At 37.8% G+C, this 24,172-nt stretch overlaps 1 protein-coding gene across 2 annotated transcripts in view; it reads left to right on the top strand.

Annotated features, from left to right (window-relative positions):
- The window catches only part of LOC139748046 (uncharacterized), a 538,085-nt gene that overhangs the window by 487,160 nt on the left and 26,753 nt on the right, over positions 1-24,172 (top strand). For both annotated transcript variants that reach the window (XM_071660616.1, XM_071660617.1), the window contains 2 exons: positions 8,720-8,853; positions 16,791-16,884. In XM_071660616.1, the coding sequence (XP_071516717.1) occupies positions 8,720-8,853; positions 16,791-16,884 (228 nt within the window). The remainder of the gene's footprint in view (positions 1-8,719; positions 8,854-16,790; positions 16,885-24,172) is intronic.

Genomic DNA, 24,172 nt, shown 5'->3' on the forward strand with positions numbered 1-24,172 from the left:
CCCTATTTTTGCAACTCTATCATCAAAAACATTCAACAAACCTTCAAGTTACTCACTCCATATCCTTCTCACTTCATCACTACTTGTTATTACCTCCCCACTAAACCCCCTTCACTGATGTTCCCATTTGTTCTCTTATCTAATGCACGTTATGTACCTCCTTCCTAAACATCTTTTTATCATCCCTCAAATTTAATGATACTCTCTCACTCCAGCTCTCATTTGCCCTCTTTCTCACCTCTTGCACCTTTCTCTTGACCTCCTGCCACTTTCTTTTATACATCTCCCAGTCATTTGTACTACTTCCTCACAAAAAATCGTCTAAATGCCTGTCTCTTCTCTTTCACTAAAAATCTTACTTCTTCATCCCACCGCTCACTACACTTTCTAATCTTCCCACCTCCCACCTTTCTCTTGCCACGTGCATTTTTTGCACAAACCATCACTGCTTCCTCCCCTACTCTCCCACATCATTTGCTCTCTTCTTTTGCCATTCTACACTCAATCTCTCCAGGTACTTCCTCACACAAGTCTCCTTTCCAAGCTTACTTACTCTCACCATGCTCTTCTCCCCAACATTCTCTACTTTTCTGGAAACCTCTACAAATCTTCACCTTCGCCTCCACAAGATAGTGATCAGACATCCCTCCAGCTGCCCCTCTCTGCACAATAACATCCAAAAGTCTCTCTTTTACACACCTATCAATTAATACGTAATCCAATAATGCCCTTTGACCATCTTTCGTACTCACATACGTATGCTTACGTATATCTCGCTTTTTAAACCAGATATTCCCATTCACCAGTCCTTTTTCAGCACACAAATTCACAAGTTCTTCGCCATTTCCATTTAAAACGCTGAACACCCCATGTACACCAATTTTACCCTCAACTGCCACATTACTCATTTTCGCATTCAAATCACCCATCACTATAACCTGGTCTTGTGTATCAAAGCTGCTAACACACTCATTCAGCTGCTCCCAAAACACTTGCCTCTCATGATATTTCTTCTCATAACCAGGTGCATAAGCACCAATAATCACCCATCTTTCTCCATCCACTTTCAGGTTTACCCACATCAATCTAGAATTTACTTTCTTACACTCCATTACATACCTCCACAACTCCTGCTACCTTTGCTCTTCTCCTTTCACCAACCCCAAGACATTCCCAAACCACTCTTCCCTTTACCCTTAAGCTTCATTTCACTCAGAGCCAAAACATCCAGGTTCCTTTCCTCAAACATACTACTTATCTCTCCTTTCTTCTCATCTTGATTACATCTACACACATTCAGACACCCCAATCAGAGCCTTTGAGGAGGATGAGCACTCACCGCTTGACTCCTTCTTATATATAACACATACTTTTCTGAGTATTTTATTAGTACTAAGATGATTGTGAAAATATGATGTTTAGGGTGTGAGTGGGAATCATGTTTTACAAAAAATAATTCCTCTAATTTATGATTATGATATATTTTTTGTTTGTCATTTTAGAGCATATGTACCAACTTGTTAATAAATATTTTGAATTGAGTTTGTGTATCATGCAGTAAAAACCTTAAGCATCATATTTCTCAAGAGTGAATTGATGAGTCTGTTCTGTTTAATGCTTTCAAAAGTTCCAGAAGGTAAGGCAATAGATATTTATTTTACTTGTCTCTGTCATGCATGTAAGTGTTTAACTCATACCTCTTGTATGATTGATGTACTTTTTTATGAGTAGTGTAAGTTATATGAAATATTCTTATGTTGTATCTAGATTAGGAAGTAGTTTGAGGGGAGAATTATATACATTGTATGAGTTATGGTTGAATTATTCAAATTTTTAAATTGTGGTTCACATGGTTAGGTATCAAGAGCTTGATACTTCTTATGCATCCTACTTTTGCAGAAGCCTGTATTATTCCTTATTGTTAAGTATTTAAGGATTACTTCAATGAGCTTGAATATGTTGTAATGCAACCCCTTTATGTATTTGTAATACCTTCTTTTACTGTGGTCTTGATGAGGCTGACATGAATTTCATCAAAGTATTTATAACAATAACATACTTATGCTTACCTTGCATACATTAGTTGCACTACCTCCTAGTTTTGTGTAGCTATATCTTTGAATATCTTTCTTCATCTTATGCAGTATATTTCTCACATCATTGTTCTTTACTCAACTCATTCTTCTAATACCAACTCTGCTACACAAGTTTTGCATCGCTTTACCAGTTAAATACAAAACTTAATATATATATGATTTAGTTTACTCAGATTATTGCAAAGTATCCTTTTAAAGTCAGTAAGATTATTTTCAGTTTTTCTACCACAGGCAAGAATACTTGATGACTACGGTGTTTGCCAAAAAGAACTTCTGTTACCCATATATTTTCAAAGGCAGTACGTGGCTAAAGTTTATTGTGGGTGCAAGCATATGATGCTTTCATGATGAGATCATCATATATCTGTTCGCTGAGACTAATGTTTCTAATGGAGTGAGCACCAGCAACTTGCCTCCGTTTGCCTTAGGCTATCTCCAGGGAATGATTTTCTTTCCTTACTCATCATGGCATCCACTTCATTTTGGGAACTTTGCTTCTGGAGCTGTATATCTTCCACCCTTTCCTTCTTTGTAAGGAGGAAAGAGAGCTCAAATTGTTTCCTTGATGCAAGAAAATTTTGGCACTCGTGATTTCTAGGTGCTCTGGATGCTCAGAATGTGCAGTCAGGTGGCTTCTTGCCAGCATTCATGACCTCCCTGAAAACATCACCTTACCACCAAAACCCTTCCCTTGTCACCCAAGGAAGACTTCTAGATCTACAGGTAACCCCCTGATACAAGAAATATTGGAATAGTTGTGCATTTCAGAGACCAAACTTTAGAAAATCCACCCAGAACTTTAAGGAAATGTCTCTCAAAGAACCATTCAACATTGTCAGTAAAAGGACCATCACATTCCCTCCAGGAAACCAGCTGCCAGACCCCTTCTTTTGAAGGAAACGAAATGCAAATGACTCACATTTGCTTAGAAATACAAGGACTGAAATGAGCAACATTGGCATAAGGCAGAGTATGGTAAAGAGACTGGAGGGTGCCAACTGGTAAAACCACTTTCACAGTGAAGATGGTGAAACATCTAGATAGTGCAATGATCTGGGGTTGCTTAGTGGTGCATTGGGTAGGGGAGGGTTGTACTTCATACCTAAGGTTACTAAAATGAATTGAAAACAGTACATTAAGGTGCTAGAAGAAGCTTGCTCTTAAGGCATGAAAGACAAATTATGGTACTGAACAGGATGGTATTAGCCCAGGCTTTCATTATGACAGGATGAATTGGGAAGACACCAACATTGCAGGATAGGACATCAAATGCCCTTGTCAACACAGAAAAGTATAGCCATTTATCAAGGTGGCAAGGAGCTGAAATGATGCATAAAAGATTGAATAAATTGGTAAGGAAAGCCTTGGAAGCACCCCACATATGATAGGAAAAGTAACCAATCACAGGAAGAGTTTTGTATGATGGGCTGAAATGGCAACAAAGGGGGTGGTAGTGGAATGTTGGAGGAGGGCATCAGGTGGGAATATGGTGTGACAACCAGTGAGGTGAGGAATTGCAGATATATAAGTGTCTTTCTTAATCTCTTGGAAGAGGCTTCTGCATAAGCAATAACGTTTGAGGAATAAGATTCAGAAGCTCTTGCCTGTATTTATTCACTACCTCAATCCTCATACTTTCCATGGTGGAATATTATACTATATAGTCACACTCATTATTCACACAGACCTCTGCTTTACTCTTGTTCCTCAACTAAAGTAATTGGTCATTCTCTTTGATGAGTTTTTATTCCTCCTTATTTCAGACATTTCAATGACTGATTTCATTCAAATGAAAGTAAACCTATAAAAATGATTCATATTCCTTTTGTAATTTATACATATCATGAAGTAATATTCCTTTCATTTGTTTTTGGGGCCCACATCCACCTATTGCCTCCACCCATCCATTCATATCACTCTGACATAGAGCCTTTTCCCTGGGTCTGCTTTTGAATTTTTGCATCTGTAGTTGAAATGAGATGTATATTGGCCACAGAATATATGGAAATTTGTAAGGGAGCAGTGAACATGTGATTAATAGGAGAAAGCAAAGTGAATGTAGTAGGTACCAAGCCCAATACTCTATATATACTCTATATCTCATAATGGAAATATTGTAACTCTCTAGGTATTGCCAAATTGTACCTCTGATGGTCTAGACAAGCTATTGAGCCTAAAGATCATCATTTAACTAACTTATAGTTTGAAATGTAGTATTGTGTGCTTTATTGTGAATAATTGGTAAAATATGCGCACACACTGCCTCCCAAAATCCACCTTGGAAATAAAAAAGACCCTACTCTTGAAAATCCTTGTGATGGGCCTGAGTACAGCAAAAAAAGGAGAATTAATTAACGGGTACAATATTGACTGTGTTGTTGACTGGTTGGTAAGGATATTCAGCGTATGTATGGTTCTTGGTGAAAAGCCTGAGGATTGGTGGAATACATGCATAGTGCCATTGTTCAAAGGCAAAGGGGATAAAGGTTAGTGTTTAAATTACAGAGGTATGAGTTTCATAAGTATTCCTGGGAAATTATATGGGAGGGTATTAATTGAGAGGGTAAAGGCATGTACAGAGCATCAGATTGGGGAAGAGCAGTGTGGTTTCAGAAGTGCTAGAGGATGTGTGGATCAGGTGTTTGCTTTGAAGAATGTATGTGAGAAATACTTAAAAAAACAGATGGATTTGTATGTCGCATTTATGGCTCTGGAGATGGCATATGATAGAGTTGATAGAGATACTTTGTAGAAGGCATTAAGAGTATATGGTGTGGTAGGTAAGTTGCTAGAAGCAGTGAAAAGATTTTACCAAGGATCTAAGGCATGTGTACGAGTAGGAAGAGAGGAAAGTGATTGGTTCTCAGTGAATGTTGGTTGTGGTAGGGGTGCATGATGTCTCTGTGGTTGTTTAATTTGTTTATGGATGGGGTTGTTAGGGAGATGAATGCAAGAGTTTTGGAGAGAGGGGCAAGTATGGAGTCTGTTGTGGATAAGAGAGCTTGGGAAGTGAGTCAGTTGTTGTTCACTGATAATACAGCGCTGGTGGCTGATTCAGGTGAGAAACTCAAGAAGTTGGTGACTGAATTTGGTATAGCATGTGAAAGAAGAAAGCTGAGAGTAAATGTGAATAAGAGCAAGGTTATTAGGTTCAGTAGGGTTGAGGGACAAGTTAATTGGGAGGTAAGCTTGAATGGAGAAAAACTGGAGGAAGTAAAGTGTTTTAGATATCTGGGAGTGGATTTAGCAGTGGATGGGACCATGGAAGCAGAAGTGAGTCACAGGATGGGGGATGGGGCAAAGGTTCTGGAAGCATTGAAGGATGTGTTATATGGATGTGAGGCATGGGCTATAGATAGAGTTGTGCAGAGGAGGATGGATGTGTTGGAAATGAAATGTTTGAGGAAAATATGTGGTGTGAGGTGGTTTGATTGAGAAAGTAATGAAAGGGTAAGAGAGATGTGTGGAAATAAAAAGATTGTGGTTGAGAGAGCAGAAGAGGGTGTATTGAAATGGTTTGGTCACATGGAGTGAATGAGTGAGGAAAGATTGACAAAGAGGATATATGTGTCAGAGGAAGAGGGAACGAAAAGAAGTGGGAGACCAAATTGGAGGTGGAAAGATGTAGTGAAGAAGATTTTGAGCGATCGGGGCCTGAACATACAGAAGGGTGAAAGGCATGCAAGGAATAGAGTGAATTGGAATGATGTGGTATACTGGGGTTGATGTGCTGTCAGTGGATTGAACCAGGGCATGTGAAGCGTTTGGGGTAAACCATGGAAAGTTTTGTGGGGTGTGGATATGGAAAGGGAGCTGTGGTTTTGATGCATTACACATGACAGCTAGAGACTGAGTGTCAAAGAATGTGGCCTTTGTTGTCTTTTCCTAGCTCTAACTCACACATACACAGGGGGAGGGAGATGCTGTTTCATGTGTGGGAGGGTGGTGACGGGAATGGATGAAGGCAGCAAGTATGAATATTTATATGTGTATATATATATATATGTCTGTGTATGTATATATATGTATACATTGAAATGTATAGGTATGTATATGTGCATGTGTTGGTGTTTATGTATGTGCATGTGTATGTGGGTGGGTTGGGCCATTCTTTCGTCTGTTTCCTTGCGCTGTCTCGCTGGCGCGGGAGACAGCAACTAAGTATGATAATAAGAAAAATAATATTGAATAGCCACAAATGAAATGTATGCAGTAATGTAATGTGCAGAAGGTAATGGTAACAGGCATAGAGAAAACATTTGTTAATGGACATCTTGCTTGAAACTTGGGGAAACTTTGGACATACCTGTATATTTCATATTGTGGGAAAACATGACTGATGTACTATATCCATGGCAGCTTGTGAACAGGCTATAATTTGTTTGATAATGTTGAATCTAAGAGCTGTATGTCTGTTGATCATAGTTGTGAAGGTTGAGAAGATTATTGTAGCATGAACAAAAAAGTGTTTTACTGAAAATGAAACAGTATAATATGAGATGGAAATGATTATGGGTATATGTAGAAATTATGAGCACTTTATAGTTGTAGTAACTTTTCCCCATGCAAGACAAATCGATATGATATCAGAATAAGCGAATGATTAAAGCACTGTGTTTTGAAGAAGTTTGGTATGATATGTCCGTTAAATTCAACAGTGTCCCCATTTACAAGGAGTGGATTAGGTGCATACATGCACTTTTTATTGGAATTAATTTTGCTAAACTGGGGTTTCATATCATATCTAATGTTGTAGTTTGTTGCTCATAACCCATGTACAGAAAACAGTTTTGTTCAGAATCTCATCTTACCATGCTTATTTTGAAATGATGTATCTCTTTGAACACTGAAAATTATGGGGCACCATTACTTATATGAGCTGCAGGATACAGTCCAAAATTTACTACTAGTAATTCATTCTTAAAGATGTTTATTTATACTTTAATAAAGATATTCATAGAAATTAGCCTCAAATACCAAAAGAAGCACTGACATGGGAGAACTTTTGAGCTCACCCTTTCTCCCACTGGAGCTCTATAATTATAGATGCCTATTCTATAAGTTTGAAGTTCACACTTATTCAGATTTTGTTGTTTCCCAATTTATTTGTGTATTAATTTTCTTGTGCTTATACAGTAACATATTTTATGCTTCCTTCATTCTTCTTTCCCCTCTGAATTGCTTTGTGGAGGCGACAGTATGCATGTCTTTCTTTATTGTAACAACTGATCTCACACACACTGTCTCTAAACATTTAAAATAAAGGGTCCAGACACAGAGGACCTCATTAATTCAAGCCATGAAAGACAAAAAAAAAATTAAGATAAAAAAAGGTATGGGAAAAGAGTAACTTTAGAGTTTATGGTGAAGTGAACTATTTGTCTTTAAGTTATAGGTCATAGTTATTAGGAAAGATTTAAGAGGATAAAGTATTCCAAAGCTTAGTTATAACATAACAACCTCCCAACCTTGAGTTACTAATGACCAAACAGTAGTTGAAAGATCATCTGGCTTGCCAAATGTTGTGCTGCCTAGATAATGGTAGAAACATATGTTGTCATTCTTTAAAAGTAGAAACTGAAGATAACTTTAATCGAGAAATAGCTGCATAGCATCAGATTAGTGGATAAAGTTTTTAGGAGAGATCAGAGTTAATGTCAGATTGCTCCACAAGTACCAAAGCCAAAAGGCAGAATTCTTCGCTAGATTTTCTGAGCAATGCTGTTAAGTTTTTATTATTTGTGGATATCTTTGAGAAACTTTCTGTTTAAGTTAGCTCGCGATCTTAACAGAAGAAGGCTGACATAGCATTGATTACAGATAGGTGTACTAAAGATTATGTTTTATTATTTTAGTAGCAATTGCTTTGATATGTGTTTGATTATTTTAGAAAATTCACTTTGACATTGTATGTGGAGATGTAATAGAAATACAAAATTGTCATTTTTTCATGGAAGATGAATCTTATGTTTCAAAATGTTATTATTCTTGTTGTTTATGCAGTCACTTCTTATTTGGATATCTTGGATAAACAGCACAAACCCAAATGATTTGGTTACAGTTCTGCTTGTGTACTTTTGCAGACTCATTTTCCTTGCATATGTTAGTCTTCATAGTGTGCACAAGATATGATGAAATACTAGAAAATAGGTGCAACATTACTTTTAGAAGTTATAATGCTTGAGGAATGTGGAATCCTTATTTTCTGTTTGTGTACATGAAATTAAGAAAGACAAATCTTTCATAAGAGCATGATATAATATTTACCTATAATTTTGAAATTCATATTTCTGATTATCTTCATAGTGATAATGCTTCATTATTTGCTTTTAATCAGTGAGTTCCATCTGATATATAACTTCAGTGGATATGAATGAATTAAGTATATAACTCTTCTTTGTTAAAAAAAATCAATTAGTGATTAGCTAGTGAAATCCTTTACTTTGGTAATTCTTAAAGTAGCATATTATATTGTAACATTTTTGAAGTTAACATCGACTTGCTATTGCCAAATCAGGAGAAGCATTTATGTATGAATACAAGAAAGATGGAAATGTAACTATTCTTTGTAACATAGAGTTTTGTCCACAAATATGTTTTTAACAGTAGAATATATGTGGTAGGTCAAGAAGTGGTGTTCCAGTGTCGTGATGAAGGTTCAGTTAGAGCACCTGTTCGCTGGATAAGAGAGGGAAATCGTCCTATGCCTCCAGGAACAACCGATGTTCGTGGTCGCTTAACCATGCCCAATATACAAGTAAGTTGATAATTTGACGAATTAAAAGCATTTTTACTTTTTTGCATAAATGTGTTAACATAATTTCATAACTGTCTCTTAAGCAGAATTCTCATCCTGGGTTATTGACATGAACTATGACATTATTGTAATTTCTTTAATTTATTGAACATGTAATGAAACTGAGCCAATATTTCTTTTTCAAAAGCAGTTTTGTTGATTTTTCAATTTATATCTGTGTGAATAGTGCCTCTTTCTTTACCTGAAAGATAACAAAGAAGACAACAGATGTATGTCAAAGCATACATCAGACAATTTGACTGAAGACTGAAGGATAGAAATTCTAAATGATCTTTGATTGTCTTACTCACATAGTAAAAGGAAAAAGATCAGTATGAACAACTATTCTTATGCTAAGAACTGCTTGTGTTAACTAAATGTATGGTCTGCATTATTATAATTTCAGAAAGACCCAACACTGCTTTCTTTTTACTTGTTGATCCTGCACTGGTTTGAATTTATGAACATATTATTAGATTGGGGTGTCTGAATGTGTATGGATGTAACCAAGATGAGAAGAAAGGAGAGATAGGTAGTATGTTTGAGGAAAGAAACCTGGATGTTTTGGCTCTGAGTGAAACAAAGCTCATGGGTAAAGGGGAAGAGTAGTTTGGGAAAGTCTTGGAAGTAAAGTCAGGGGGTTAGTGAGAAGACAAGAGCCAAGGAAGGAGTAGCACTACTCCTGAAGCAGAAGTTGTGGAAGTATGTGATAGAGTGCAAGAAAGTAAATTCTAGATTGATGTGGGAAAAACTGAAAGTGGATGGAGAGAGACGGATGATTTTTGGTGCCTGTGCACCTGGTCATGAGAAGAAGGTTCATGAGAGACAAGTATTTTGGGGGCAGCTGAGTGAGTGTGTTAGCAGCTTTGATGCACGAGACTGGGTTATAGTGATGGGTGATTTAAATGCAAACAGTTGAGGGTATAATTGGTGTACATATGGTGTTCAGTATGTAAAGGGAAATGGCGAAGAGCTTGTGGATTTGTGTGCTGAAAAAGGACTGGTGATTGGGAATACCTGGTTTGAAAAGAGAGGTATACATAAATATACGTGTGTGAGTTGGAGAGGTAGTCAAAGGGCATTATTAAATTATGTGTTAATTGATAGGTGTGTAAAAGAAACTTTTGGATGTTGATGTGCTTAGAGGGGCAGCTGGAGGAATGTCTAATCACTACCTTGTGGAGGCGAGGGTGAAGATTTGTGGAGGCTTCTAGAAAAGAAGAGAGAATGTTGCAGAGAAGATAGTGGTGAGAGTAAGCAAGCTTGGAAAGGAGACTTATGTGAGGAAGTACCAGGAGAGATCGAGTGTAGAATGGCAAAATGTGAGAGCAAATGAAGTGAGGGGAGAGGGGGAGGAATGGGATGTATTTAGGGAAGCAGTGACAGCCTGAGCAAAAGATGCATGTGGCATGAGAAAGGTGGGAGGTGGACAGATTAGAAAGGGTAGTGAGTGGTGGGATGGAGAAGTAAGGTTGTTAGTGAAAGAGAAAAGAGAGGCATTTGGACAATACTTGCAGGGAAGTAGTGCTATTGATTAGGAGATGTATAAAAGAAAGCAGCAGGAGTTGAAGAGAAAGGTGCAAGAGGTGAAAAAGAGGGCAAATGAGAGCTGAGGTGAGAGAGTATCATTGGATTTAAATGAGAATAAAAAGATATTTTGCAAGGAGGTAAATAATGTGCGTAAGATAAGAGAACAAATGGGAGCACTGGTGAAGGGGGCAAATGGTGAGGTAATAACAAGTAGTGATGAAGTAAGGAGATGGAGTGAGTATTTTGAAGGTTTGTAGAATGTGTTTGATGATGGAGTGGCAGGTGTAGGATGTTTTGGTCAGGGTGGTGTGCAAAGTGAGAGGGGTCCGGGAGAATGGTTTGGTAAAGAGAGAAGAGGTAGTGAATGCTTTGCGGAAGATGAAATCCAGCAAGGTGGCAGGATTGGATGGCATTGCAGTGGAATTTATTAGAAAAGGGGGTGACTGTGTTGTTGATTGGTTGGTAAGGATATTCATTGTATATATGGATCATGGTGAAGTGCCTGAGGATTGGTGGATTGCATGCATAGTGCCATTGTACAAAGGCAAAGGGGATAAATGTGAGTGTTCAAACACTATGTTGTTCACAAACACAACACATTTATGTAGGCTCGAATTACAAAAACCAGGGAATATAACCGACACATGGGAAATATATATGGTTATATACCCTTGAATGGGAAATGGCACCATTTTCCTGTTCAGTCATGCATATTCTTGCTAGTGACCACATCTTCCTGTTCAAGGCTATGAATTACAATCATTCATCCTCAGAACAGGCACTGCTCCACATCAGTACATCATCTTCATAGCTTTAACAAGTAATATGGAGGCAGAAATTTACTTATTTTGTAATAACTAAGATTTAAACCTGCTCCATTGTGCTATTGAATTGTCAGACGTAGCAACATCGGTATTAAGGGACAAGCATTGGGCTTCATGTTCATGCTAGGTGATGGGGCATGTTAGTGCGAGTATTAGACATGACTGACTTGAACATGTGTCAAGTATATATGGAGGCTTTTTTTGCAGCTCTTTTGATTTTGCCAATATTTCATGTAATTCGTCTTAACACAGTTTCATTACGTAATGATAATTTAGACATATGGAGAGAATGAGTTTGGAAAGGTTGACAAAGAGGATTTGTGTGTCAGAGGTGGAGGGAACAAGGAGAAGTGGGAGACCAAATTGAAGGTGGAAGGACAGAGTGAAAAAGATATGAGGGATCAGGGTCTGAACATGCAGGTGAGTGAAAGGCGTGCACAGAATAGAGTGAATTGGAATGACGTAGTATATTGGGTTCAACGTGCTGTCAATGGACTGAACCAGGACATTTGAAACATAGGGTAAACCATGGAAAATTCTGTGGGGCCTGGATGTGGAGAGGGGGCTATGGTTTTGGTGCATTACACATGACAGCTAGAGACTGAGTGTGCACAGATGTGGCCTTTTTTCATCTGTTTCCTGGCATTACCTCACTGACACAGGGGATGGAGATGCTGTTTTCTGTGGGGCAAGGTGGCACCGGGAGTGGAGGCGAGTATGAATATGTTTACATGTGTATATATATATGCATGTGTATGTATATGTATATAAGTTGATATGTATATGTAAGAGTATATGCATGTATGTATATATGTGTATATGATTGGATTGATCTTTTTTCATGTGTTTCCTGGTGCTACCTTGCTGATGTGGGCAACAGTGATCAAGTTTAATAATGATAATGATAATGATAATATTTCATAACTTTTTGCAAAATGATTCTTCCTGAGACCTTATGCAGTACAACCCTAAGGAAAATCCTTGCAACCCTCATATGATTCGCGACCCTAGGTTTGGGAACCATTGCTTATAGCATAAATGTTCATGCTCTGATGGTACTGAACATCTCAAAGAACTTTCTGTAATGGTATTGCTCATATAAATCTTATTAGTTGCTTCATATTATATTGCTGTCACTCATGACATTGTAAAAAATGTAAGACCAAAAAGAGCACTGCAAATTTATGATTATTATAAGCATTTACAGTATATGCTAGTGGTAGTGTGCATCTCAAAAATCTCCCTATATTGATGATGTTGGTACAAGATTTGTTGTTTGGTGTATGTGGTATTGTACAGAAATCATGAATAAATTCGCTTAAAAAGAAGAAATGTAAGCCCAAAAACAATGTTACAAATCTCTGATTAACATGAACACATATACGTAGCTGATGGCTTGCAGTAACTGTCTTGTTCACCTCAAGGGTACCAGTAGGGTTTTCATTGTTTTCATTGCAAGGATGAATGAATGGCATATTAAAAATTGGAGTTGTTTGTGATGGTAGGTATGAATAAGAAAGGAAGTGTATCTTTTAGACACACTTCCTTTCTAAATAAGAGTTTTTAAAGCAAAGAATTGGTATTGAAATGGGATTGTTATGGTAAGAATGGGAATAGAAAGTGCAGTATTCTAAAGATACTGTGCTGAGGTAGTCTGAACGCAAGGAGAGAATAGATTTAGAAAAGTGACAGTAAGGTTGCATTTGATAGGTGACTAGAATAAGTTTAGTTGGGGATGGAAGATAAGGGCGAAAGACTAAGTCAGGAAGTATGGTAACAAAGATGAGCAGATGACTGTTTTGAAGAAAATTCTTCATATTAACCAGCTGTGAAAGGGTGAAATAGCAAAATTGGATGCATTGCTCCAAATGTTTTGAATTTGTGAACTTTCACATTTTCTGAAAAACTGGGGCTTTTCTAAAGCTTAAACTGTATTAATGACTATTAGCCAGAAGGCTTTGTACTTTGCCTTACTCATTTCATGCGAGCTAGGTGCTTTTCTAAATCTTTGTACTCAGTCTTATTCATTATATGCAAGTTAGAAGTCAGCTGTATATTTTTCTATGCAAGTTATCAACTTCATAAAGTAATGACTTGAAATTCTTCTCTCCAGTTTATTGTTGGACCAGATGAGGGAAATGATAATTAAATCTTTTGTTGCATTTCCTCAGAAATTGCCCTCGTATGAAAAAGATTTTTTGTTTCTTATGTCTATATCTTGTTGAAGAAAGTACCACAAAACATATTATACTTTCTTCTGCATTGGTATAGGAGAATATTGAATTGATGGGCTGGTATAAGGGATGCTTTTCATTAAATATATGATAATTTTTTATGTAATTTCAAATACACCAAAGTACACTGATTATTTTTTTAGGGGGTATGATTTCATGTATTCCATTATATCATGTAATCACTTCTCACCAATTGTTATTTTTCATACTTATTTACCTTTTCCCATGTTAGGGAGATAGCACCAGGAACATCTTTTCTGTAGCTGTCATGTGCAAAGCACTAAAACTAGAGCTCCTTAATCACAGCCATGCCTCACAGACCTTTCTGCGTTTTCCCTTGACCACCTCATATGTCCTGGTTCAGCCCATTGACAGCATGTTGCACCTTCTATATCAGATCACTCCACTTTGCACTGTACCATGTGTGTCCCACACCCTTTTGAACAGAAGGATCCAATCACCCAAAGCATACCCATACCTCCTTCCTTGCTACCATCTTGTCCTCCATTTCCCAAGTGTTCCTGTTCTCTTCACCTCTAACACATATATTACTTAGTCAGCCTCACCTCACAAACCCTCTCCATAATTTCAAACCAATTTAGCACTCCTCTTCAGCTCAGAATCATACTTTTCTTGCTATCACACCCCTCTCTTACCCTATCTTTTTTAACATGATCAACTCACCTCACACCACATACTGTCCACGAGTATTCCATTTCCACTGTATCCATCCTCTTATTCATATTTTCATCAAGATCCCATGCCTCACATCCATACAATGCTGTCAAGACTACTACTACTATACTATCAAACATTATCCATTTTGGCTTCAAACAGTGATTTTTCCCACACTCCTCAGTGTACCCAGGACCTTAGCACCTTACCCACTGTATTGTTTGCTTCAGCTCCCTTGATTTCATTTGCTACCATATCCACTCCCAAGTATCTGAAACATTCCAGTTCCTTCATATTTTCTTTGTTCATACTCCATCTCCAACCAAACTTTTTCTCTTTCCTTGTAGACTTTAAAACTTTACTTTTATTCGCAATCTCTACATTTTCCTTACACATGCTCACCCATACTAAGACACCAGCTTCAGCAGTTTGTTACTTGAGGCTGCCACCAGAGCTATAACATCAGCAAACAGCAGCTTACATGCCTCCCAGTTCCCTCTACCCCCAACAGATTGCAGACTTGTCAGCCTTTTGAAGACCCTTTGCATTTACCTCCCTCACTACCCAACCAGAAACAGATTAAACAACCTTGGTTGCAGCATACCCACCTTCACATGGAACTACTCTCCCCCTCTCTTCCTTCTCATGCCCTTGATTTGCTGCCTTGGTAGAAGCTCCTTTATGTGTTTAGTAGCATTTCTCCCACAGCGTACATTTATAACGAAATCCTAAATTCATCTCTGTCAACCAATCATATGCTTTCCATAAATGCCACTTACAAACCTTTATGTATTTCTAAGTATTTCACACACAGATACTTCAAAGCAATCACTTGATGCACACATTCTCTACTACTCCTAAAACCATATATTACCTCCCCATCTCAGTCTGATGATTCTTGCATTGCACCACCCTCTCAATCGCCACTCTTCATACAACTTACCAGGTATAGTAAACAAGCTTATTCTTCTCTAATTTGAACATTCTGCTTTATCCTCCTTGGCTCTACACTGGCAGTTTTCATGCTTTCTACTAGTCCTCAGGCATCTCACCTTGAGCCATATGTGCGCTTAAAATCGTAACTCTCCAATCAAAAACTCTGTCACCCCCTTTCTTGAAAAATTCATCTGCAATCCCATCCACTGCAGATACTTTGCCTCAGTTTATTTTACACAATAGAAGGTGATGAAAATATATTCTGTTTTCACCAAAGCACTTTCCTTTTTTTTTTTCTTACCAGATAACCCATTCATGAGCCAATCAGGCATCCTGTTGTCTGTCTTTCTCATGTAAACTCACGTAAACCTTACCCCCCCTCACCCACCCTGTAACTCAGATCATCTCCTTTTGTTCTATTTACTGCCATGTCTACTACCAGGTAGCGAGAACACTCCACTTTCTCCATGTTCATCCTGTTCAAACTCATGCTCCACCTAACCTGTCTCCTTTGCTAAACCTTGCTATTATTCACATTCTCTCCTAACTTTCTGATTTCAAAGACTTTCAAACTCAGAAACCAGCTTTTGCAGTTTCTCACTTGAATATGCCACCAGGACCACATTATCACCAAACAGCAACTGACTCACCTCCCAGGCCCTCTCACCCAAAGACTGCAGGCTTGCCTCTCTCTCTAAGAGCCTTGCATAGACCTCCCTAACCACCCAGTCCATATAAGCAAATTATGTAGCCATGGTCACATAGTGTCTGCCACCACATGGAACCACTCATTCTCCTCTCTCCCTGCTCACACACACACACACACACACACACACACACACACACACACACACACACACACACACACACACACTTGATGAAAATTCCTCACTGCTAAAGGTAGCATCCCTTCCATAATGAATATTCATAAAACTTTCCACAGAGCATCTCTATCAGCCATATCATATACTTTCTTCAGATCCTTTAATGCCGCATACATATATTCATTTTTGTTGTAAGTGTTGCTTACACAAATTCCTCAAAGCAAACACCTGATTCTTACATCCTGTACCACTCCTGGAACCACATACCACCAGCCTCTTCATTACTACACTTCTGCACAGCTTGCCATGAATACTCAACAAACTTATGCAGCTGTTATTTACCATTCACTTCTGCCAGTCCTCACAGCCTCACCATGAGCTAAACATACATTGAATCCCTAGCCAACCAACCAATCAACAACACAGAATTTTGTAAGGAATTCATCAGCAATCCCATCCACTCCTGCTGCTTTGCCACTTCTCATCTTACAAAAGGATTTCACCACCTCATTTGTTTTCACCAAACCACTAGCCATGACTCTCTTACTTCATGTAACCACATTTTGAAAACAACCCACATCTCCCTCCCTGTAATTTGATACATTCAGCAGTCCTCCAAAATTCTCACATGATCTCTTTACTGATGCTCCCAATTGTTCTGTTTCTGCTCACATCATTAACATCCCTCAGAAACACATTCTTATTCCCCCTTAAATTTCGTGATACTTGCTCCTTCAAAAAGATCTTAAAGCTAATTATTGGGGATAAGTTGGGACCTTTGAGATAAGGCACCTTATATTATGTTCTGCCCTGTGTGATACATTTTTTGATGACCCTTAATCAAAATCTAAAATCAATAATTCTAACTTTTTCAGGTAGAACATTCTGGTACATATTACTGCGAGGCACAAAATGTGTCACCAACAGCCCCAGGAAGAAGGCAACCCGTTTACTTGAGAGTAACTCCATGTAAGTTTTTAGTGTTTATCTTTCAGAGTAATAGTATATGTTTCATATTTTTGTTCAGTGGTAATTTTAGATGTTTTATTGGTAAATAGTTCTTCATGACAAAGATTGTTACTTCCAATGAATGTGCTCTTCCTCATTTAAGAGAATTTTTTGTGTATTTGTTCATTATATGTGTGGATATTACTGGACTCTGCTTGTTTGTAGTTACACTGCAAATGATAAGTGACTTTTGAAGAGGCTGTATCAATGTTGTTGATCCAATGGGTTATAGTCTCATTGAGGAACTTCTCACTTCCAAAAGAGTCCATCTTTTCACCTTCTGAATGGGACATGGCCTTGAAGCTGCAGGAGCTCTATACAAAGGGCTATCTCGAGATCATACGGAAAACTAAAGTATGATATATATGTGAGTTTGACTTGAGAGAACTTGGAGGAAGTGAAGTATTTAAGATACCTGGGAGTAGACAAAGCAGAAAATGGAATCATGGAAGCTGAAGTCAGTCATAGGGTGAGTTAGGGGTGAAGATTCTGGAGGCATTGAGGAATGTGTGAAAAGAGGTATATTTGAAGGTATAGTAGTCCGGATAATCTATATATTCAAGGCATGAGCTGTAGATGAGAATGTACAAAATTGGGTGAATGTGTTGGATGTAAAATATTTGAGGATAATATGTGGTGTGAGAATGGTTAATTGAGGAAATGTTAGGGTAATGTTATTGTTGAGATAGCCGAAAAGGATGTGCTGAAATGTCTTGGACATGAGGAGAGACTGGATGAGGAGAGGTGGACAAAGATGATACACATATATGTCAGAAGTAGAGGGGACATGAATAAGGAAACTGAATTAGAGATGGAAGAATGGAGTAAATTAGGATTTAAGCGGTCATGGCCTGAATATGCACAAAATTAAGCGTGCATGGGATAGAATGCATTGTTGCAAATGTTGCAAAGAGGGGAACCTGCTGTTATTAGATTGAACCAAGGCATATGAAGCAGCCAGGGGAAATAGCAAACAAGCATGAAAGAAAAAAGAAATATAACATGGGAAACGGCAATCAAGTATGAAAAAGAAGAAAAAAATTGTGTGTGAAAGGAGAGAGTTGAGAGTAAATGGGAATAAGAGCAAGGTTATTAGGTTCAATAGAGTTGAGAGACAAGTTAATCGGGATTTAAGGCCCCACAGACTTTTCCATGATTTACCCCACATGCTTCACATGCCTTGATTCAGTCCATTGACAGCACGTCCACCCCAGTATACCACATCGTTCCAGTTCATTCTATTCCTTGCATGCCTTTCACCCTCCTGTATGTTCAGGTCCCGGTCACTCAAAATCTTTTTCACTCTATCCCTCCTCCTCAATTTGGTCTCCTGCTTCTCATTGTTCCCTCCACCTCTGACACATATAAACTCTGTCAATCTTTCCTCACTCATTCTCTCCATGTGTCCAAACCATTTCAACACACCCTCATCTCCTCTCTCAACCACACTCTTTTTATTACCACACATCTCTCTTACCTTTTCATTATAAGTTTGAGTGTCCCCTAAGTTGTATGGAAGATTATTGAGTGTGGTGGCATGCATAGAGCATCAGACTGGGGAGGAACAAGGTTGTCTCAGGAGTGGTGGAGTATGTATTGATCATGTGTTTTGTTTTGAAAAAAGTATGAGAAATACAAAGGGATGCAAACAGCAACAGACCATTGGTTCCTAAAGTGACTGATTATGATAGTGGAGGAAAAGAGAAATTCATAGACTAGGGTAATAAGAATAGATAGGCATGCAGATATTTGAAAGAGAAAAACAACTATAAAGTTCTCTTGTTGCTTAGGAGGCACAAACCATGTCAGTCATATATTGTAAGCAAAATGTTTATCAGTTGTGTACTTAGACATATCTTTGGTACTACTTTCAGCCATTTTCATGGGCGGATCATTCTGTATGTTAACAATCTTGTTGAAGAAAAAGTATTTCTCCTCATTTGAAGCATATGTTTGCCCACAAATTTGTATTCCATACTCTGAGTGAAATCAGATGAAGCTATCCTTATGTAGCTTGTTAGATTGAGTGTATAAAAGCCCTTGATAGTTTTGAATTCTTGGATTTGATGATTTCTTAACTTTTTGTTTCCTAAGCAGAAATAGATTTGAGCCATATAGTCAGCTCTCATAGGACTTGTTTTATATCTGAGAATTGTCTTGGTAGCTTGTTACTCTGTCTGTCTTTTTTCCAGTGGGGCAACCAAAACTGAACAGAATATTCAAGCTGACTTGTAAAGAGTGAGGATAATTTCCCTAGATTTAAGATCTGAAGTCTTACCAAAAAATCCAAGAATTTTGTTAGCCCTTTTTACTGCTTTTGTGCATTACTTGCTTGGCTTTAGGTCACCTGAGATTGTTGCACCTAAGTCTTTTTCCTCAAGATTCCTTTTGTAGCTTAACAGAAATCATACTGTAGCTTGCATTCTTTGTTTTTACTACTGATATTTAAAAACTTTGTGCTTATCAAAATAGAATTCATTTGCCATCAATAGCCTCAGTTCAGTGATTTATTTACATTTGTTTGGAGCTGCAGACATTTGATTTCCATCATAGATTGATTTCCAATTTGATACTTTCAGTGAATTTTGATCTCTTACATTGCACCCCATTATCATTAATACATATGAGATAAAGAACTGATCCTTGTGGCATACCATTTGTCACTTCTAAACATTCTTATCCTTGACTTTAAATCACTAATCTTTGTCTGTGGCCAACCAAGGAATTTCCTAACCACCAAAGTGTGACCCCCATCTATACCTTGTGACTTAACTAACTTGATAGTCATTGATGAACTTCATCAAATTCATTTTATGATTTTTGAATAGATCACATTGCTTGATTTAATGTCATCATTCATTTTGATTGTATCACAAAAGAAATCAGGCAGACATATCAGACATGACGAATATTTTGGAAAACCAAACTCAGAATTGCTCATCAACTGATGGTACTCAAAATGGTTTTCGGTATTACCATGAATTATGGTTTCCATAAGTTTGCCATCTATGGTCATAAAGCTAATTGGACAATAATTTGTGGGCAGGGATATATTGCCTTTTTTTAATATTACATGACAGACACATTTCTCTGGAACTTTCCCCGTAGAAAGTGACATTGAGAAAAGCACTCAGGGGTTTAACTATCTCATTTTTCACCCCTTTTATTGTCATCAGGTAAAATTTAACTGGGCTTGCCATTTTGATTACTTTCATTTCATTTACTTCTAGTAGTATACCTTCAACTTTTATGTTAATATCACAAAACATTTTCTACTGTAAGCAGTGGAACTGAATTTAAGACATTAGTCATGTTTTCATGTGTAAATATGGATGCAAAATTTTCATTTAGAATCTTTGCCAAAGCTTCATTTTCTTGAACCAAATTACCATTTTCATAATTAATGGACCAATTGACTAGGTAATAACTCTTCTGCTTCTAAGATAATCAGAAAGCTTATCAGGCTTGTTTGTTTTTTGGTATTCTCAGCAGTGTGCACTTGATACTAAATTTTCTTTCATGCATAAGTTTATTAGTTTCTCTATGCAGAGTTTCATAATTTCCTTTCTCATGTTGGTTATTGGTCTCATGAGTTTATATGCTACTTTCCTAGACAGCACGCACTTCTTTATTTCATTGGTCCACCATTTTAACTTTATTTTGGAAAAAACTGTTTAGTATACATTGTTACATGTTACATCCACTTCTTAGAAAGCTTTCCATAGCTATGTCCTTATTGTTCACATTAATTTTATCATCCCAGATATGGACGTCACAAGTAATATATAGATCACTGAATTATGCAATTTTTAAATCTGGCATTTTTTGCAGCCCTCACATTGACTAGTATTACAAGCTATTTTTAAAGTCAACTCAGAAGCACTTTGACAATGATCACTTTTACCAGACTTTCCTCCATCTTTATCATTGTTAGCAAGATTTTCATTTGTAACTAGAGCTAAATCTAAGATGCTCTCATTGTGAATAGGTTTCTAAATTAATTGTATTAGGGCCCTACCAGTGAATTTAGGTAGAGCTTACACCTAGAACTACATGAAAGGGATTCTCCCCATTTAGATAATGGTATGTTAAAATCTCCCACTATGATCAGATCATGTTTATTATGGATTTCTACTCACTTATTATAAAGTCTTTTGTCCATCTCTGGTGTTTGTGTTGGGAGCCTATCTCTGGTGTATGTGCTGGGAGCCTATGAACTAATCTTACTGATATTTTCTTGTGAAAGTTATCTTTGATTTCCACAATAAATGAAGTTGATTTTTTCAACAGCTACAACATTTTTTCATTTTTTAGCATATGGATAAGATGAGCTTTAACAGAAAGCAAGACACCACCACCTACTTTCACTGTCACTGTTAGATATAGGTATTCAGGAATTGCATATTTGGCAAAAGTCTATTTTTAAATATAAGATTTCTAAATATTATTTATATGATTATTTACTTCCAGCACTCTTAGAAGGAAAGATTTGTATGTGGCATTAATGGATATAGAGAAAGCATATGACAGCATTCATAGCGATGCTTTATGGAAGGTATTATAGATATGCGGTGTGGTAGGGAATGTCATCAGAGTAAGTTGGTATAAAAGTAGGTATAGAGGAATGTGAGTTGGCACATTGAAGGATGTGGTTTCAGGTGAAAATGGGTGTGTAACAGAGATGTGTGATATGACCATGGTTCTGCTTTGTTTATGGATGGTGTGGTGATGGAGGAAGAAAGGGGCAGGTATGTAGTCAGTAAGAGGAAAAGGGATCTGTGATGAATCATTTGTTGTTTGCTGATGAATTATCATTGATAGCAGATTTGAGAGAGAAATGGCAGGAGTTTGCTTTGAGTTTGGGAGTGTGTGTGAAAGGAGGAAGTTGTGAGTAAATGTGAATAAAGGCAAGATTGATAGGTTCAGCAGTGCAGAGAGACAAGTTTGTTAGGTTAGGTTAAGTAGAGTCCAATAAAACCTACCTATATCTCTCTATCTATATATCTATCAATCTAACTATCTATCTTTCTCTTTATCTATACATTCACTGTATGTCGTAAAAAGGCTTAAAGGGAAGGGAGTGGGGGCTGGAAATTATCCCCTTCAGTTATTACTTTTCCAAAAGGAGTAACAGAGAAGGGAGCAAGTGAGAATTTTCTCTCTTAGGCTCAGTCCTGTGTTTGTAACGCTACCTCGCTAACGCGGTAAATGGTGAATATGTATGTATGAATATATATATATATATATATATATATATATATATATATATATATATATATATATATATATATATATACATATATATATACATATATATATGAGAACATCAGTGAAGGGGGCATGTTTACCAAATGGCGACCTAGCTTCGTCTCTTCGATGTATATCAACTGACTGTTGTATTTCTCTCGTTTCTTACCTGATGATATGATTATGACACGAAAGTGCAGTTGGGAATTTATCATGTTTCATTTTCCCCGTGGACTCATAGGAATATGTATATATATTTATTTTTTTCATTTTTTTATTATTCTTTGTCGCTGTCTCCCGTGTTAGCGAGGAAGCACAAGGGAACAGATGAAAGAATGGCCCAACCCACTCACATACACATGTGTATACATACACGTCCATACACGCACATATACATACCCATACATCTCAACGTATACATATATATACACACACAGACATATACATATATACACATGAACATAATTCATACTGTCTGTCCTTATTCATTCCAGTCACCACCCTGCCACACATGAAATGACAACCCCCTCCCCCTGCATGTGCGCAAGGTAGCACTAGAAAAAGACAACAAATTGACAACACTCAGTCTCTAGCTGTCATGTATAATGCTTCAAAACCACAGCTCCCTTTCCACATCCAGGCCCCACAAAACTTTCCATGGTTTACCCCAGACGCTTCACATGCCCTGGTTCAATCCATTGACAGCACGTTGACCCCGGTATACCACATCGTTCCAATTCATTATATTCCTTGCACGCCTTTCACCCTCCTGCATGTTCAGGCCCCGATCACTCAAAATCTTTTTCACTCCATCTTTCCACCTCCAATTTGGTCTCCCACTTCTCCTCGTTCCCTCCACCTCTGACACATATATCCTCTTGGTCAGTCTTTCCTCACTTATTCTCTCCATGTGACCAAACCATTTCAAAACACTCTCTTCTGCTCTCTCAACCACACTCTTTTTATCACCACACATCTCTCTTACCCTATTATTGCTTACTTGATCAAACCACCTCACACCACATATTGTCCTCAAACATCTCATTTCCAGCACATCCTACCTCCTCCACACAACTCTATCTATAGCCCAAACCTTGCAACCATATAACATTGTCGGAACCACTATTCCTTCAAACATACCCAGTTTTGCTTTCCAAGATAATGTTCTCGCCTTCCACACATTTTTCAACGCTCCCAGAAATTTCGTCCCCTCCCCCATCCTATGATTCACTTCCGCTTCTATGGTTCCATCCGCTGCCAAATCCACTCCCAGATATCTAAAACACTTCACTTCCTCCAGTTTTTCTTCATTCAAACTTACCTCCCAACTGACTTGTCCCTCAACCCTACTGTACCTAATAACCTTGCTCTTATTCACATTTACTCTCAGCTTTCTTCTTTCACACACTTTACCAAACTCAGTCACCAGCTTCTGCATTTTCTCACATGAATCATCCACCAGCACTGTATCATCAGCGAACAACAACTCACTTCCCAAGCTCTCTCATCCATAACATACTGCATACTTGTCCCTCTCTCCAAAACTCTTGCATTCACCTCCCTAACATCCCCATCCATAAACAAATTAAACAACCATGGAGACATCACACACCCCTGCTGCAAACCGACATTCAGTGAGAACCAATCACTTTCCTTTCTTCCTACTCGTACACATGCCTTACATCCATTGTAAAAACTTTTCACTGCTTCTAACTACTTACCTCCCATACCATATACCCTTAAAACCTTCCATTCCACAAATCATCTCTATCAACCCTATCATATGTCTTCTCTAGATCCATAAATGCTACATACAGATTCATCTGTTTTTCTAAGTATTTCTCACATACATTCTTCAAAGCAAACACTTGATCCACACATCCTCTACCGCTTCTGAACCACACTGCCCTTTCCCAGTCTGATGCTCTGTACATGCTTTTACCCTTTCAATCAATACCCTCCCATATAATTTCCCAGGAATACTCAGCAGACTTATGCCTTT

This window comes from Panulirus ornatus, chromosome 72 (genome assembly GCF_036320965.1).
Source record: "Panulirus ornatus isolate Po-2019 chromosome 72, ASM3632096v1, whole genome shotgun sequence".
Classification (NCBI taxonomy): domain Eukaryota; kingdom Metazoa; phylum Arthropoda; class Malacostraca; order Decapoda; family Palinuridae; genus Panulirus; species Panulirus ornatus.